This window comes from Pollicipes pollicipes, unplaced genomic scaffold (assembly GCF_011947565.3).
Source record: "Pollicipes pollicipes isolate AB1234 unplaced genomic scaffold, Ppol_2.1 Scaffold_4219;HRSCAF=4965_pilon_pilon_pilon, whole genome shotgun sequence".
NCBI classification, from domain to species: Eukaryota; Metazoa; Arthropoda; class Thecostraca; order Pollicipedomorpha; family Pollicipedidae; genus Pollicipes; species Pollicipes pollicipes.
In genome coordinates, this window is record NW_023596448.1 from 31,154,770 (window position 1) to 31,171,128 (window position 16,359).

The 16,359-nt window shown below is 51.9% G+C and overlaps 1 protein-coding gene across 1 annotated transcript; it reads right to left on the reverse strand.

Moving 5' to 3' along the window:
* Positions 1-210: 210 nt before the first annotated feature.
* On the reverse strand, positions 211-3,964 carry LOC119094859 (heat shock 70 kDa protein cognate 4). Its single transcript, XM_037217776.1, has 2 exons — positions 3,837-3,964; positions 211-2,289 (listed from the first exon to the last, which is right to left on the reverse strand). The coding sequence occupies exon 2, from the start codon at positions 2,286-2,288 to the stop codon at positions 336-338; it is 1,953 nt and encodes a 650-aa protein (XP_037073671.1). The 5' UTR covers position 2,289; positions 3,837-3,964; the 3' UTR covers positions 211-335.
* Positions 3,965-16,359: the final 12,395 nt, after the last annotated feature.

Sequence of the window (16,359 nt, forward strand, 5' to 3'; positions counted from 1 at the left end):
TGCCGCAGTGCGGGAAATCGATACCGCGGTCCGAGCCATAGGAGGGGGGGGGGAGGGGGGGGGAGTGGCGTCAGCAGCTCCACCCAGTCACGCTCATATGACCCAGTTGCCAATCAGATCGTGCGATTCCTTTGTCGGGCCAGATTCCGTTGCTCGAGCCAGCCATGCACGTATGGATCAGGGCCGGCCTCGCCGGCACATAACGCAGCGTACACGGCAATTTACGGGAGTTTATTCAACCAACACACGAGTGAAATACTGGGCTAAAATGCTGGCCGCCGCCCGGGCGGGCTGCGGCCACGGAGGTTGTTCATTGGACCCTAAGAAGGCGGCGTTTAGTCGACCTCCTCGATGGTGGGGCCGGCGCCGCCGCCGCTGCCGGGAGCGGCGCCAGCTCCTGGCGCTCCGCCGGGCATGCCTCCGGGCATGCCGCCAGGGGCGCCGCCGGCTCCCTGGTACAGCTTGGTGATGATGGGGTTGCAGACCTGCTCCAGCTCCTTCTGCTTGTGCTCGAACTCCTCCTTCTCGGCCAGCTGGTTGGCGTCCAGCCACTTGATGGTGTCGTTGCACTTGTCGAGGATGGTGGTCTTGTCGGTCTCGGAGATCTTGTCCTTGATCTTCTCGTCCTCGACCGTCGACTTCATGTTGAAGCTGTACGACTCGAGCGCGTTCTTGGCGGAGATCTTCTCGCGCTGCGCCTCGTCCTCCTGCTTGAACTTGTCCGCCTCGTTCACCATGCGCTCGATCTCCTCCTTGGTCAGCCGGCCCTTGTCGTTGGTGATGGTAATCTTGTTCTCCTTGCCAGTCGACTTGTCGGCGGCCGAGACGTTCATGATGCCGTTGGCGTCAATGTCGAAGGTGACCTCGATCTGGGGCACGCCGCGCGGCGCCGGCGGGATGCCGGTCAGCTCGAACTTGCCGAGCAGGTTGTTGTCCTTGGTCATGGCGCGCTCGCCCTCATACACCTGGATCAGCACGCCCGGCTGGTTGTCAGAGTAGGTGGTGAACGTCTGCGTCTGCTTGGTCGGGATCGTCGTGTTGCGCTTGATCAGCGTGGTCATGACGCCGCCGGCCGTCTCGATTCCGAGCGAGAGCGGCGTCACGTCCAGCAGCAGAAGGTCCTGCACCTCCTCGGACTTGTCGCCGTGCAGGATGGCCGCCTGCACGGCCGCTCCGTAGGCTACCGCCTCGTCGGGGTTGATGGACTTGTTGAGCTCCTTGCCATTGAAGAAGTCCTGCAGCAGCTTCTGGATCTTGGGGATGCGCGTCGAGCCGCCGACCAGCACGATGTCGTGGATCGAGCCCTTGTCCATCTTCGCGTCGCGCAGCGACTTCTCCACAGGCTCCAGCGTGCCGCGGAACAGGTCGGCGTTCATCTCCTCGAACCTGGCGCGGGTGATGGACGTGTAGAAGTCGATGCCCTCCATCAAGCTGTCGATTTCGATGGACGCCTGCGACGACGACGAGAGCGTGCGCTTTGCCCGCTCGCATGCCGTGCGCAGCCGGCGCAGAGCACGCTTGTTGGTGGACAGGTCCTTCTTGTGCTTCCGCTTGAACTCCTGCACGAAGAAGTTGACCATGCGGTTGTCGAAGTCCTCGCCGCCGAGATGCGTGTCTCCAGCGGTGGATTTGACCTCGAAGATGCCGTCCTCGATGGTCAGGATTGACACATCGAAGGTGCCGCCGCCCAGATCGAAGATGAGGACGTTGCGCTCGCCGCCGACCTTCTTGTCGAGGCCGTAGGCGATGGCAGCTGCTGTCGGCTCGTTGATGATGCGGAGCACGTTGAGGCCGGCGATCGCGCCCGCGTCCTTGGTCGCCTGCCGCTGCGAGTCGTTGAAGTAGGCCGGCACAGTGACGACAGCGTCATTCACCGTCTTGCCCAGGTAGGCCTCGGCCGTCTCCTTCATCTTGGTGAGCACCATGGAGCTGATCTCCTCGGGCGCGAACACCTTCGCCTCGCACTTGTACTCGACCTTGATCTTGGGCTTGCCGCCATCGCTCACCACCTGGAACGGCCAGTGCTTCATGTCCGCCTGCACGGGCGCGTCGTCGAACCGACGGCCGATCAGCCGCTTGGCGTCGAACACGGTGTTGCCCGGGTTCATCGCCACCTGGTTCTTGGCGGCGTCGCCGATCAGACGCTCCGTGTCCGTGAACGCGACGTACGACGGCGTCGTGCGGTTGCCCTGGTCGTTGGCGATGATCTCCACCTTGCCATGCTGGAACACACCTACGCACGAGTACGTGGTGCCCAGATCTATACCGATGGCAGGAGCTTTCGACATCCTGGAACAACATGGATATCGTGAGTCTTGGGGCTAACAAAAACACAGGTTCTTTAGCCTGCGTAAACATGGGTTTAAAAACAATGTGCTCACTGAGGTTACTCACTGAGGTGCTCACTCATTGTGCTTAATTAACATACCAAAAAATGTGGCAACCCTTGTATACATGATGTCTTTCAAGCATCTGGAGCTCATGCTACTCATGCTCATGCTAACATAAGTTCAGGGTCACTTGAGACCACACATAATAAGTTCCACTGGTGGAAGTCCCAACCGTGGTAGCACTTTGGCAGCAGTGTTGAAGCAGGCAAAAACAAACAAAGTGCATTTTTCCATCATATAATTTTCATGAGTCAACTTTCCAATGCAAAACTTAACCTGTTAACAACCTTGAGAAAGAAATTGCATGTTCTATTGGTGAGCACCAAATTGGACTCAAATATGACTCAAATTGGGCATTCAACACCTTGATTCCTTGCATGACAGAGATGATCAGCCAACACCTGATTTGCTTTACAAACTATCCTATCTGGTACCTGTATATTATCACAAAAGTTTTTAGCATGGTTATCACGTCGGAACTAAATCTAATCATTTATTATATACCTTAGGGCCAAACCACAGCTCAAAGACCAGACACCCTAGGCTGTCGCTAAAGGCGTATGGCTGAAGACTTCTAACCCTAATTAGTCATTTATATGATTGCATGATGTGGCAAATAGCAGCCAAACACCCAACAACCAAGCAGATTTTCTCTCATTTAATTCTTCAGGTAGTTATTTAACTTACAAATTGGCTGGGGTGTACCCAAGAGGAAATCAGGGACCAGTCAGCCAAAAAAGCATTCCCTATGTCAAACAGACATTATTGGATGTGAAACATTGGTGCTGTCCTGCTCGAGTACGCAAAACCCTGGCCAGGCTAAAATCAACTGAATTTAGTAATTATCTCAGCAAAAAAATATCAGGGCACTTTTACCAAAACTGCCTTTAACAAGCACAACTTCAACAGTGCTGTCATCTGAGGATGGTGACTGCACCAAACTTTGGGCATTCAAAATTATGACACAAACCCCCCAACAATTTTGGCACTATTGCTGTTACCCCAGACATGTTTACGCATAACATTTTAAGCATTAGTTAAAATGCACGTGAAAAGTGCACACAAAAATATGGGCAGACATGCAAAAATGAGTACATAGAATGCAAAAATTTTGGTATGCACCACATAGATCTTGCATAAGAGCAGAGCAGCAGAATGGGTTTTCAGGTGAAAATTTTTAGTGCCATCCCATCCCCAAATGCTACATAGGACCATGAGGCACAACCTGCCCCACTTATGTAACTGTCTCAAGTTAAGTATGCCTCATAAAGCTTTTGCAAAAAACATCCTGGTGTTGTTAGGTTTTCATGTACCGAAACATACGCCTCACATTACCAGTCTCTCCAAGCAAATGACTGACCAAAACCAGTGAACGAAACTTCACCCACAGCACATAATGTTCCACAATCATATCAAACCAAAAGCAATCGCGGCAACATCACCAACCTGGCGATCAACGTGTGGAGCAGAAAAGTTTAACAAGCGGCAGCCCGAGCAGCAACACAGGACCTCCTCGTACGGGGTCCGGTCGGCAAGAGAACGGCGGGAGTTGAGTGAAGCTGAAAGATGGCGGCAGGCATAAATAATCTTCCTGGTAACGAAAGCCACCAATCAGCAGCATCAGAATGGCCAGGTGACGTCCTACAGCCCATGTGATTGGTGCATTCGTTGGCGGAAATTACGTCACAGAGAACCACGCCGTCATCGCGGCTGCGGACGCGCGCGCCGCAGGGCACGCGCATGGTTCTGGACTGTTCCCAGGGTTCCGAGGTTGGGGACCTCTAACGATTTTCGGGGAATACGCTAAGCGACCACGTGGGTGCACGCGGTGTGTGGAACACAATAATAGTGATGACATGTAAGCAGAAATTTGAGAATTTTACTGTTTTGTTGGCTGTACTAGGTATACTTTAAAATGCCATGCTGGTTGCCAAGGAACTCCGAGTCATCATTACGCCCATAAATTACGTTACGCATGCTCGTGCTGAACGTGAATCAGTGCGTAGCAAGGGCGTAAAGCACTTGGAAAATGGCAAGATGTGTGTACGGCAGTTTATGGACAACACCATCATACAGAAACTCAATGTTATCCTCGGACCCCACCCACTGTAAAAGCCAAAGTGATCCAAGATGATGTAGAAAATGTAGCTGGGAGGAGTCGGACAAAGGCAATGACGAGAGGAACTCGAGTGAGATTAGCCGGGCCAACAGAGCGGCCGAGATTCACATTATAACGTGAAACATGCAGCGGTTCTAAGAACAACAGCCTTATTCCACGTCGGACATCCCCATTTCATCTCAAGTCTACCATCGATACTGGCGGAAACTTAAGACTCAAATGTCACGACGAGCGAGGTCGCAGGCGTAGGCCAAAGGCAGACAGAAAACTCCTGCCTGCGATGAAATGGACAATGAGTCGGTGGATGACTAAGCTAAGGTTAGGGGCCGTGGCATCCAGAAGCATCGAGAGTCTGAAACCGCTGCGGGAACCCCGACGGTGAGACGCTCTTCCAGGCGGTCACAACCTATCGCAAGACTATGAAGGATCCAGTATGATCAAATACTAGATTGGTAACAGCAAAGAGAGAGAAAGAGAGAGGGGGAGAGCGAGAGAATGAGATCTAAGTCAAGAGCCGTCAGTGAAAATCGTCGCGCAGCCTAGAAGTTTTGCTGCGTAGAAGTGATGTTGCATACATGCTTTGTCGTGCAGAAGTAAGTGTATTAGGAGTTCTTGCATCATAATTTTTGCGGCGAAAAATCGAGTCATGTATGCTTTGCACTCCACGTATTCTCGGTACACTTCTATCATGCATATACAAATAGTGGACATCGGCACTTTCTCCATTCCTTTTTTCTTTTGCTGCTTATTGCTTAGCTCGCACGAAGCGTCCAGCTCTGCGCGTTTCACTCTTGGGTGAAGTGCATCGAGCTGCCTGTTTAGGCCTTCTGCACAGAGGCAGTCAGGTAAGGGTGAGACAGCCTTTGGAATCCTCAGCAAGGAGGCAATTTCGAAACGTTTAGAAAGAACGCAGTGAAAGCTACGAGCATTGTGAAAGAAAAAGGCAGGCTTTAATGCTCGTCTAAAGCAAAGCTGACAATGCGAAGAAGTGATGCTGGTATGAAGGATCCAGTATGCGTATACTTTACCCCGCTTTATCCTACTCTTTCCAGTAGACCGAACGCCATGACAGACATGATATGCGCTACCGACAAAATGCGTGCGTTCCATTTGCTGCGCTGGGCACAGAACTGCCGGATAGCTGTCTTCTATAGTAGAAGTTTGAAACAACACGACGTGTATCAAAGTCAGGCAGGATATTCAGCCATTGCCTGCTACAGAGCTTTTCATGATTCGATCCGTTTTACAGTTGTTCAGAATAAAGGCTCATAAACATACAGTACGCATGCTCAAATGTGCCTTTATTCACAAGTTCCCTGTCACTATGCTGTTACAGCGAATGACCTAAACCGGAAAGATCCACATTCGAGCAATGGGCGTCGTTTGACACGAGGAACAGAATGCATGAATATACACTGCGGCTACAGCCATCACATAAGACTATGCTCCTATCTCATACGCTCCCTACACATGTCTGTATGACTGTATGGTTCTGTCATGTATGCTGTCCAATGAATACGCACGTTGATAAGCATGTGGCGTTTCCCACACTTGAACACCACATATAGCTTCGCATCCACCACCACAATCTTCTCGAGGTCCCCTCCCCATCCGTGTCTCCTGTCACCATCACCAGCCTCTTTTGTGAAGTCACCAAGGCTCCTAAAAACCCCTGCGTAGCCCAGTGTCCGAACCGTTGCTCCGGCCAACTGCTTCAAATGTATGGACGTGAATCGCAGCATCACGCATGTCATGAAGCTGCAGCACGGTTTTTATGCGCTTTTCGGCATTCAGTCTGCATCCAGGAACCGCAAATGCTTGGTCGTAAAGCAGGCATCACTGAGCAGCCAGCAATAGCATCGCTCTCTGGCACGACGGTGTGTTCAGCCCGACAGGTGCGAGCGCAGTATTCGACTCTAACCTCACTTTGGTTAAACCTTTTTGGCTTTACTTTACTTTCATGAATGTAATTTATAAGCCCAGGACCCTGGTGTAACATTGGAATGACGACCACGTTGATCCTTGCCCCGTCACTGCCAACCAAACGTGAATTATTCACAGCCAACAAACTAGCTGAAGTCCTCAAGGTGCAGCTGGTGAATCAATGCAAGTTTTGATAGCAGTGCCGTATTTTGGGCGAGCATGTCAAGGCCAGGCACCGGGCATTCCAGGCTGCGACACGGAAAGGACAACCTGGATGTTTCGACTTCACGATCTGCTGTAGTGAAAGCTCCCTCACCAAACGGGAGCAACAGTGCCAAGCGGGTGTCTGCCTTCGACAGTCATCAGTAGGTAGGCTACATCATGCAACGTCAGCAGAATATGTCCCCTCATCATGTAAGCGCTGTATCTCGTCCAGCACCTCCGAATGACGTATGTGCCTTAGCCTCTGGCGAGGACTTTCTCTCGCCGGTATAAGGACTTGCATGCAGTCGGCGACTCGGCACTCGAGAAAGGCAGCGAACGACGATAATGTGATTCAGACCGAGGGGGCGTCAAGGTTGCATCTTTGTTCTCTCGCCACTCCCTGTTCGTCGAGCCAAAAGAACACGCAAGCTTGCGCCACCGTCTGGTTCGCGCCATGTTAGGCGCTGCCTGCAGCGCGATTGGAGCGATCCGGAAGTGAGCGGCCGCCGCTCGCTATCTCATCTGGCATTCTAGCACGCACGGGCGCTCATGTGGTACGCAGGCGGCAGCCGCATCCCAGATCGCCGCCTGGGCTTCACCTGCCGGCCCTATTTTGAGAGCGGACGTCACGAATACGTGTGGTGACGTCACGGAATGTCAGGAGCTTTTTGTCAGATTGTGCGGGGTCTCAGCGGCTGGCGCGCCGGAAGGCTGGCAAGACCTCCGTCGGCCAGCTGACGCCACGAACGCCAGCTGACTGCGGCTGCGGCCCGGGGCTTCCGCCGCTACAGTGGAATGCCGCTTGCAACACCCCGGGATGGAAAATGGACGTGCGGATGTGGACTGTGGGCTGTGTGAACTGACAGTAGATAAATGACAATGTGTTCCAGGACTCCAGAGAGAGGACTGTAGGACTTGGGCTAGGTGGCTCAGGTCAGGGGGGGGGGGGGGGGCGCGGACAAAAGTGCTTGTAAAAATGTACGAATGGCAATGGTTTGTAGGATCAAGTACGTTTGCCTAATGCTGGTCAGGATGAGGTACGTAGGGTACAAAGTTCGTAACATAAAAGCTGGTAATGGCAAAAGTACGCATGGACAAAAATCGCATGGTAAAATGTTAACCAGGAAAAGATCGAAACGAATTGTTCATATGCGCAAAAGCTCGCGAAGAAAAGGTAACCAAGTGTTTTAACTCAACCGTTTAGGTGCGAATTTAGCATTTAAGGATAGCTTTTATTCGACAGAAGATGTCAGCAAAGGTCTGTATTTCGATGCCTGATGTAAACACGCACAGATTTACGGAAACGTTCGTTAGGGCCAAAGTTCGTCTGGCGCTGGAACGCACGCAAGACTTATACAGAGTTTCATCACCTGCAGAGTTTGTTGTACCCCCCCCCCCTTCCCCCTTCCTTTATCTCTCAGCATGACGACGTCTCTGTCGATGACCTCGCCTCTGACGAAATTCGGTGCAGTCCCTTTGCATGCAGTCAACTTTTTGCACCTACTGCCTCCACCCTGGCTAACATTGCCCGAGAGCATCATTTGGTCATGCGCCGAATAGAAAAATAAATTATTTAATCGAATTTTTACCCAGATCGTGTTCGGAAACCAAATTTCAGTGAAATTTGAGAACTGTCCGTGGTGCTCACTAACCTTCGTGTGCGTATTTTTCTCAAACCAAATTATAATATATATATATATATATATATATATTATATATATATATATATATATATATATATACGAATATATACGTTTATGTAAATACGCATTACGCACCCTACGTACGTCATGCGTACGAACCATTGCGCACGTACTTAGACACTACTCAACGAGCCAGGGCCCCGCTGCCCCGCCCGTCCCCCAGCGCGCTGAGGGGTCTGACGGCGTCGCGCAGCTTGCGGCGAGGGGTTCTCCTGACCCGTTAGCCGACACGCACAGCCTCACCCTTGCTGCCGGCCCTGTCGGCCACCGCACCCCTGCCGCGCGCTATTTACGGCGTCTCCCTTTCGGACAAAACCGACGCGAGTCCAGACGGCGCCACCCCCCCCCCCCCCCCCCCCGCTTCCCCCGCCAGGAGACCAAAATGGCCCGCGCCGCTCTGGCCGCAGTGATCGTCTCCGGCCCATCAACGGCCGGTAGGAGAGTGCTGCGTCTACCGCTCTTGATCCCGCACACCCCCTCATCTCTTTTGTCCCCCAGCTAGGCTGGCCTGTCTCCGCCCCTGCTGGCGCGCCTCTCCTGCTGCTTGTCCCTCCCGCGCTGCGGTGTCCGATCGCGCTACCCGGCTGGCGGTGCGGCGTCCACAGACATTCGGCGACGCACGCGGTCCAGCTGTGGCGAAGGGTGGTCGGGTGCATGCCTCCGAATTTAGCGGCCGGGCGGGTCCCCTCCGCACCGGGCACCGGGACATGAGAACAAAACACGCTCACAAGGACCCGCTAACGCCCGGAATGCGCCGGCCAGCGCTGCCGGCGGGACCGGACCCCAGGCGGCGCCGGCCGGCTGTCCCCGGTCGTGATGATATTTCTGTTAAGGGGCGCTTCAACTGTAGCGGCTATTTTGCGCCCGTTCGCCGCTCGTGACGCCGCCCCGCCGCGTTTGAGCATCCGGTTTGATGCCACCAGCTGAGCTCAAATATGGTATCGGACGGTGCTACAGAAAGGAAAGACTGTGGAGCCAAGCGACTTACTGTCACGCCAAGGCGAACAGTGACCAGCAACAGTGAACAGTGAACAGTGAACAGTGAACAGCAAGGGCCACTCCTCGAGTTGGGGGAGGGGGCTGGAGCTTATGACGCCCGGGGCCTCGGGGCCCGACAGACCGACCCGTGAAGATTAAGGTCGTCGGCGACGGTCGGCGACGGCGCGAACCATCTAAGGTCAGTGTCGGGATCAGCAGGTTTAGACTCAGCTGATTTCAAGGCACGCGTATTACTAGAAAAGGCACGCCAGAAATTTTCGCTGTCGGCGCAGCACAGTGGGGCCGGGCTGTGGGGCCTCTCCAGGCAATCAGCGTTTCCTCTTTCCGTTTCCGTTTCCCGCGAAAGGGCCAGCATAGGCCCTCTCGCAGATCCGTGGGAGGCACTCTGACGGTACAGAATTGGTCCCTTACAGTGGAGCCTCTTTAAAGGCCAGCAGGAATTCTTCAACAGATCAGCCAAGGGGACTCCCAGAAATCAGCGGGAGGCACTTCTATGCACGTCAGTGGAAGCCCTCTCTCGCCAAGAGCCTGCAGGATTCCAGATGTGGCCCCTTTTCGCCAACTGAAGTGTCCTCCACTTGATGACACCGTTAATCGTCCTTCGAGGCTGCGATAGTTCGTTTTGCGTTGTCATGACAACCGGGAGCGCTCCACTCGTGGAGGCGTGTACGGGCGTGGGAAGCATGGCCACGCTGCACCCACGCGGTTTCGCGTGACGCTGTGTGCATTCATGGATGATGTGGTACAAAGTAGACATTTAGAAACCTGGTGAACCCAATTGTGCAGTGCCCGGTGCGCCACGTATGCGCACAGCTGTTGTGAAAGTACGCTACTCATCGTTTGGGGCACACATAGGTGCATCCGTGCTTTGAAATCGCATTGACCTTGTGCTTTACGTCGTCCACCAAACTTCTTCAAGTCAAATTACAAGATTATTATTTCGCGGTTCTCACAAACCACAGCTCAATGCCCCGATTACACGCTCAAATCTCGAATGATACGCTGTGTGAGTAAGTTATGCCCTGGCTGCCTGCCTCCCACTCCCCACGACTGTCGGCTCCGGGCAGGTGCCATGTGACCCGGTCGTGACCCGCACCACCGTTCTCGCAACACCCCACAATCGAACCGCTAGCGCTTTGCCGACCGCTGCCCTGTTGTCCCCAGCAACGTGTCGCATGCAGGAGTCCAACAGTGGCGTAACGCGCGCGCCGCCCCCTGTTCCTGCACGGTACCGGCGGGCGGGGGTCGGGTCAGCGCGGAGGCGGCGCACCGGCTCCTGACCTGGGCCGGGCTGAACCGGATGTAACCGGATTGGTGTGTGTGTGTGTGTGTGCGGGATGGTGCTGCTCAAGTGGGAAGTGAAGTGACACGGATTGCTCGAGAGGAGGCTAGACGCGGCCGAATTCGGCGAACATGTTGTAAGTTGGCTTTGTGACACGCTTGGAGACGTGAATTCAACGACGCGTAAGGAATGTGTTCGTGACTTGATCCAGCGATCGTTTGTATGTGTGGCTGCGCATGCAAATCATGTATGAAATGGTGTCCATTATATTGATACGTGTTGTATGTATGTTAGCGTGTATATGTAGATATACATACACGCATACGCACATACACACACACACGCACACACACACACACACACACACACACACACACACACACACACACACACACACACACACACATATATATATATATATATATATATATATATATATATATATATATATATATATATATATATATATATATATGTGTGTGTGTGTGTGTGTGTGTGTGTGTGTGTGTGTGTGTGTGTGTGTGTGTGTGTGTGTGTGTGTGTGTGTGTGTGTGTGTGTGTGTGTGTGTGTGTATGTGTGTGTAACATTCATGTATATGGCCGTATTGACCCTTGTTCTTTTAACGTGTGTTGAAGCGAAAAGGCGACCGCGCGAAAAAAATAACTGCCGATATCATCAGGCTGCCAAGATATCGTTCCCACATCGTATCGGTGCCCATTATTTAGAATAAGACATGAGCCACCATGCGCTCAGCATATGCACGTGTGCAGGCAGCCGAGTTACACCTTGCAGTGACATTGCATTTCTACACTCTATGACAGAACAAATAAATCAAGTTTGAGCAAACAGCACCCTCTGGGATGTTCCAGTCGAGTTGCAGTCTGATTCTGCCTGCAGCTCCTGTGTCAACGGTTTTGCTGTGCGCTCACTTCGACGCGCTAGTAGTGTACGAAGGATTACGATAGGCCTTTGAAATGTTGAAGTTATCTTTAACAAGTTACGAGTTGATATTTAGAATGTTATACACTCCTGAATCATAATGTATCATGCTACAGGTGCACTACACGCTAGAAGTGTTCTCTTTACGTAGCAATAATTCTGCACTGTTTTGACCTTAGCACCCTAGTTTTGACTCAATGGGAGGCTTGTATCACGCAATGGTACTTTCATTATGCCAGTATTTTAATCCAAAGAGCAGGCATTTCAACCGGGAGGAACTACGCCAGGGAGGGGAGGGGGTCATGAGAGCCTTAGAGGGCATTGTGGAGTAGCCAAATAATGTTTTAGTCAAGAAAGATGCTGTCGAGGCAGCGCCAACAGGCGGAGGCTGACTGAAAACTAATGTTATATGCACTGTCATGCACATCATACACGAAATGGAACATAATTGCTGTAGTAGCCACACAACGGCGGCATTTCCACTGACATGGACTCATCAGACACAACCGATATACCGATACCTGAATTCCGGTTTTGATTCGCGTTGCCTGGATACAATCGCTTGGTAGAACTCTTTTCAGGAATTAGCATTCACTTATATGATTCCTGCGCCACATAGGAGATAAGAGAATACGTGGCTGATGTGAGTTGGAACGTGTGGATCCCGGAACTGTCATGGGGTTCCGCTGTCTCGAAACACCTGTACGTGTACGTGATACGTGATACCTGTACCTGTACGTGATACGTGATACGTCAGCACCTGTACGTGATACGTTAAATCTGCGTGACGCCCGGTTTAAATTGTGCGATCCACGGTGGCATCAAGCACCCGGCTGGTGCCACGCACATCCCTGCCGAGCCGGCGGTGCCGCATCGACCGGGCGTCGGTCGTTGGCTCATGACGTCACACAGGTGCGCGCCCGGCGCCCGGTCTCCAGGCGGTGCCTCGTCGGTAACGCCGTTTGGGACGAGCGGCCATTTCGCGGCGCACTGTGCGACTACGGCGGCCTCCAGGAAGTTAAACTGATGCTACACTGCCGGCGGATGTGCGCGGACTTCGTGTTGCGACGCGCGAAACGTTGGAGCTGGGCCGATTTAAATGTGAAACTTTTTTACGCAGCGCTCTGTGATATCGCATGGCCATTGATGTAGTGGTGGTGGTGATTTGGTGCTTTAGGGCGCGTCGGCATCGAGGTCATTTTGCGTCAAGCATGACCATTGAGAATGCCATGATAAGAGCATAGAGCTGATGGCTGCTGGGAGCGGATGTAGCGCAAAAGCTGTGCGGCTAATGTCACGAGGGAAACTGCACGGCTAATGTCACGAGTCGATGAGAGGACCATCATGATCTTCAATGAAATGGCAATAGCTCGCATTAGCTATTTTTCTTTGTAGTGCTGTAAGCCAGGTTCCAGCTAAGCATCTAGTTGAGAGGATTATGTCAGTGCTGAACTGGAAGCTGGATTCAAAATAGGCACGGTGGAAAAGGCCAAACATGTCCGAGCTTATAGAGGGGGTGATAGGAGGAGGAGGTAAGTCGGGAATATCTACACACACCCTTCAGTGGTCTTTTTTCAACTGATGACGACTGAAAGTCCAATATTTTTTATTCTAACTTCCAGCCCTTCAGCATCACGTTATTTACTACACGAGACCCTTAACAATCCTGCACATACCAGCCCTCAATATTTTCCTCAATATTACACACACACACACACACACACACACACACACACATATATATATATATATATATATATATATATATATATATATATATGCATCTATATGGTATATAACCCTCAATGCCTTCTCGCAACCCTGGTGATGCCTTGTTCGCGTCCTTCAATATCAACAGCTAGATGCTGAGCGCTGAGTGCCAGATTTGAATCGATAATCCCATTACTATAGGTACAACTAGACGAGCAAGCGAGGCAGTACTACAGGCGTACTACAGCCTGACCCCCTGTCAAGAGTACATTGCCTCCGCGGAAATATGCCTCATACATAATGCAAACGTTGGCTCTTCGCCATAACAATAATGAGCGCGCTATTCTGCAGTTGGACATTTTTTAGAAGCTCACTTTAAGACGATTACCTTGCATTGCCTTAGCTTTGAGGACTTGCCTGCTGCAGAGCCTGTTGCATGACCCTGAACCCTTTACCTAAGCTGTGCCATTCCAGAGCACCGGACTATTTGCCTTCAGTCTTCGTATCGCACCGGACTGCGGGTGATTTAACGAGTAACATAGGAACGTAGAGTACTAAACGTGACCAAGGGTCAGGCTGACTCTCCAGGGCTGCAGCCAGCTGACGACGTTAGCCAGATCATACCACACGCTACTCTGAAGCTCCCGCTCAGTGCTATTGGGCTATAATGGACCCACCACGGCGTGATGGACCCACCTCGAGTGAAATACAGAGCTGGCCGAAATAATGACACAAGGTATTGGCTAACGAGCTATCGGCCTTGTAAGTTGATCGTTCTTGTATGTTCACGAAAATCGTTCTCAGCTGTCGGGGCTGGAGTTGGATGCGGATCAATGCGAGAAGATGCTCAACGTCCGTATTAGAACCGCGGTATACACACGCGAACCAAATTCATGTGACGAGTTTAGGGACCAAATCCCTGACGAAGTAAGAGATACCGAAATGTCTCTTTGCGCCTAGCTTTGACACCGCGCGCGGCCATAACCCAGCCTACCACCGCCGTTCCGCTGGCGGGGCAGAACACAACTTGGGCGACCAGGACCTCCTTGACCTTTACCAGCGCATTAGCGAGCACAAGTGTGTCCTGTTCAGAGCGTCCGCGTCCCAATTGGTTACAAGTGTCGTCGTCATGCCACTGGGTGCCTAATCTGGTGATGTCCGGACGCTTCAAGGCTGGTGCTGGGTGCTTCAAGGGTGCATACGTACCCTCCTGAGTGTGCTAGTCGCTGTTCACGGCGGGGCGATGGATCTTTGCACCGCGTAAACTTCGCAGAACAAAGTGGCACGCGGCATAGGCGTATGGTGCTCATGATATGGTTAACTGTGCTAAGGTGCTGGAAGTTTGTAATGCTGCCAAATATCAACAGATGTAGTGGAGTGAAATGACGAATGTCGTCAGAATTATGACGTCATGTGCAAATGCACTAAATGATGCCACTGTGCAACGCAGCTTAAACACTTTTATCTATTTGTCGTGATTGATATGAGTACGATGCGATCTTACCATTTTTTTCGACAACATGATTTTTCGGGTTATATCGATGTCGGTGGTGTCGGTAGTGTCATATACGTCGGCATGTACCAACGCTGCCGACATATATTACACTGCTACTGGGGACGATTATGAACTGCTTGCTGCGCGAACCCCGCGCCCCAATGCGCCCGAACACGCCAATCTCGGTACAAAGTATCTGCCATCTCATCTCACCTCATCATCATCATCGCTGGATAAATTACGCGCACACACACGCACGCACGCCACACACACACACACACACACACACACACACACACACACACACACACACACACACACACACACACACACACACACACACACACACACACACACACACACACACACACACACACACACACACACACACACACACACACACACACCACACACACACACACACACACACACACACACACACACACACACACACACACACACACACACACACACACACACACACACATATATATATATATATATATATATATATATATATATATATATATATATGTCTACCTTCTGTCACAACGACACTCTCACGACGCCTGACAATGCGCTTACGTGACGGAGCACCTCTGGACCACGTGCGACACGAACACGACATGACATTGACACAACAACTGACAGACAGCACTGACATTTTACGGACGTGCAATGACAGAGGACGCCTTCAAGGTTGGGAAACCATATTCATTAACGAACTCTCTCCGGCCCTAAACAGACAGAGAAATTCTTGCACAACTCTTGCACTATTAGGTGGCGGGCGGTGAGCACTACTGATGTGATTTTGGCAATAATGTTCTCATTGGGTCTTTGTGGTGTTCCCATTATGAGTGTTTCCTGCATGTATGAAAATGAAAATGGGATTCTGTCTTACTTCAATTAGTTATGCTTTATTTATGTTCTCCTTACCAATATATATATATATATATATATATATATATATATATATATATATATATATATATATCCGTTGACGACGAAGTCATTGGGCCTGTGGGGGTGCAGAGTGGACGTAGGACGGCAGATCCTTGGGTTGACAGCAGTGACGTCCTAAGTGTACTGCGAGCTTGAACTCGTGAGTGGTGAGCGACAGGTGACCGTCCGCTCCCTCTCTCCTCAGCATCAAGAAGAGCGGCGGCCAGAGGGTGGGGAACCCGAACCAGCTGCGCGGTCTGGGAGCGCCCGGCGGAGGAAGCGGCGGCCAGTATCCCCCGCCCTCGCCTGCGCGAGGCGGCTACGGCGGCTACCAGCCGGCGCCGCCGCTGGGGCCCAGGGCGGCGCCGCCGGCCATGATGCCGCCGCGGGCTGCTGTTGACCCGGCACAGGGTGAGGTCGGGAGATAGGGAGAGGGGGGAGCGGGGGGAGATGTAAAAAGGAGCAGAGAAAAGGGAAAACAGCTTGAATAGAAAAAGAGAAAATGTGAGGAGAGAAGGGAGGGGAGCAGGATTAGCCGAAATAAGGTGGAGAGACGTGAGAAAGGACCAAAGGAGTAGGGGAAGTGTGAGAGGAGCTGAAGAGGGATACCGGGAAAAGTGAGTGGAAAGATAGACAAAGAGGAGGTCGGAGA